The 2,386-nt window shown below is 35.8% G+C and overlaps 1 protein-coding gene across 1 annotated transcript in view; it reads right to left on the bottom strand.

Annotated features, from left to right (window-relative positions):
• Positions 1–2,386, bottom strand: part of LOC119585647 (protein Aster-B-like) — a gene marked incomplete in the record, with an annotated part of 119,378 nt that overhangs the window by 13,096 nt on the left and 103,896 nt on the right. Inside the window, 2 exon segments of the mRNA XM_037934320.1 lie at positions 1,877–1,989; positions 2,199–2,325. Coding sequence (XP_037790248.1) covers positions 1,877–1,989; positions 2,199–2,325 — 240 coding nt within the window.

The following is a 2,386-nucleotide window of genomic DNA, read 5'->3' as shown; positions in this document are numbered from 1 at the left end:
GGTCATAACCTATTTCCTAGAAGTATCACAGACACTGCATGACACTTTCATACCCATCTCAATGCAATTTTACATGATTTTATTGCCATTTTGTGTAGCCAGCAAGTGCTACTGAACCTTCTTTTCATTGCTAAGATAAGTAATTAATTTTCATTTTACAAATAAAAAGTCTGTTAGGACTCAGTAGGAGCACATGAAAAATACAAAATGAATAAAATGCAAAAAAGGTGGAAGTCATAATGAAAATCAGTCACATCATGTCTAAATAACAACTCTAGCCAAGACTTAAAAGTGGCAAATGTTTTTTATCATAACGAACCATTAACAACATATTTGACACAACTTTCTCTTTATTTCAAGTTCCCATTTAAAATGAAATAAGAAAAGCTTTTTATCCTCACAGTAAATAAAGTTACTTGGATATCTAGTTTTCAAACAAGGTCCTTCATATGTATAACTTGCTATGTATTCACAAACTCAAGAATGAAGCATACCATTACAACTAGAAATGATAGAGAAGTTACACATAAATAGATACAATCATTGTTCCACTGTAACACATGACTATGCCATCAGATCTAGAACCTATAGAATATACATCAGACTACCTTTAATTGCCTATTTCATATCAAACCTTTGTGTGCTATACTTTAAAACACTTTTGTAGTATCGATTACTGCTTTATGAAAAATATGATGAAATCACATCAGAATTTCATGAAAAAATGATAGTAAAAGGATCACACGTGATACATGCTCACAGACAACACACACAACCTGAAGCTCCTTATAACACTTTACACAATATACATTAGGTTGCCTGTGTGATAACACACACAGATATATATGTGTACAGTATGTGATTAGCATACACCAACCATATAAATACACACATGATATGTTAGTATATAATGTGTTAGCCTACTTTATAACCGATATATATTTATGTATCAAGCATTATATCTGCAGTATTTACATGAGTGAAATGAACTTGAAACAAAATAAAGAATTAACTCTGATTAAACTATTTCCTTATGCCATGTACCTCTCTGCTACATCAATCATCTAAGATAAGTCATATCTCCCTTTTCAGCAACAACATACATATACCATTTTTTCCTCCCCTTTCACAGTAATGCACTCACAGCGGACTCTACAAACGTTCACAAATCTTGCATAATTGTGCAGCACATCTTGTTCTTATATTATTTGTTGGAATGAAAAAAATAAACTTTCCACAACCACAAGTGCATACACATTTGGTCCACATCCTTTCCAAGATTAAAATTATGCCATTCATTAAATATAAGAAGGAATACTCGAAACCTGAAGCATGTGAATGAATTCCAATATATAATCAAAATATAACTACTTTCTGCACCCATTCCATGCGCAGTGCTACTTTCGTCCAATATATAAAACCAGGGAAATAAACAAATTAAAGAAAATAACGTATTCATCATACTAAAGATCATCTTTGCAATCCTTTCCTGACTGACCTCTAGGGGGGGGGAGAAGGCAATCATGACCATTTGGTATATTTTATAATGACAGTGATAGCAACCTCATTGCAACATTTGCTTCAGGAATTACTTTTCCCTAACAGGCAATGAGCTCCACCAACAAAGTTGTTCAATTTTTCTCTTTTCTATGCTTTTCTATATTTTCTTTCCTAATGCTTTTTCAGGTCCTCAGAGATCTCTTTTTCTTGCCAGGGAATTGGTTTGTCATCGCACTGCACCTTCACAGATCCTGATGATTCTCACTCGTATGCACAGTTCTGTCTTCCCCACTGGCTTCTGTCCCCAACATCTGGTCCCTTGGATGGGTCTCCTGGAATTCCCTCTTGGCCCCACTGAGTAGATTCTGCAGACGATCTCCGCTGGCTCTCAGAGTTATGAAGGTTTTGTAGCTGTCTCAGGAGAAGCTGGATTTTGCTTGCGTGGTGTGGAGGTATGGATGTGTGGAGTGCGCGGAGAGACTCCTCAGCCTGGAGTGGGGGTGAATGGATATAAGTTACTGGATACCATGGTATGTCAAGCTTCTATTTATTACAAACTAGTTGAAATTTTCTCTTCATCATAGTTTCTGTTATGACTGGAATAGACTTGAATACAGCAGCACAAATATAAGTAAGAGGAAATGAGAAGTGAGAATATGCACAGAAAGAAAAAGTAACCATCAAAATAGGAATCTCACTTTTCTGAGGAATCCTGCTGCTTCTTCTATGGATTTCCTCCATCTTTCCACTTCCGCCGCATGAAGAGCCTCTTGCTGTTGCAATATTCGTACCCATTCTTCCAGGGCTCCACTTCCTGTCCCCGGTCTGTTTTAGCAATGAAAAGCTTTATATTTACCAAAATTTAAAAAAATCAAAATGCTGCAAA

The sequence above is a fragment of the Penaeus monodon genome, chromosome 20 (assembly GCF_015228065.2).
Source record: "Penaeus monodon isolate SGIC_2016 chromosome 20, NSTDA_Pmon_1, whole genome shotgun sequence".
NCBI classification, from domain to species: domain Eukaryota; kingdom Metazoa; phylum Arthropoda; class Malacostraca; order Decapoda; family Penaeidae; genus Penaeus; species Penaeus monodon.
This window is presented reverse-complemented; position numbering and strand designations above follow the sequence as displayed.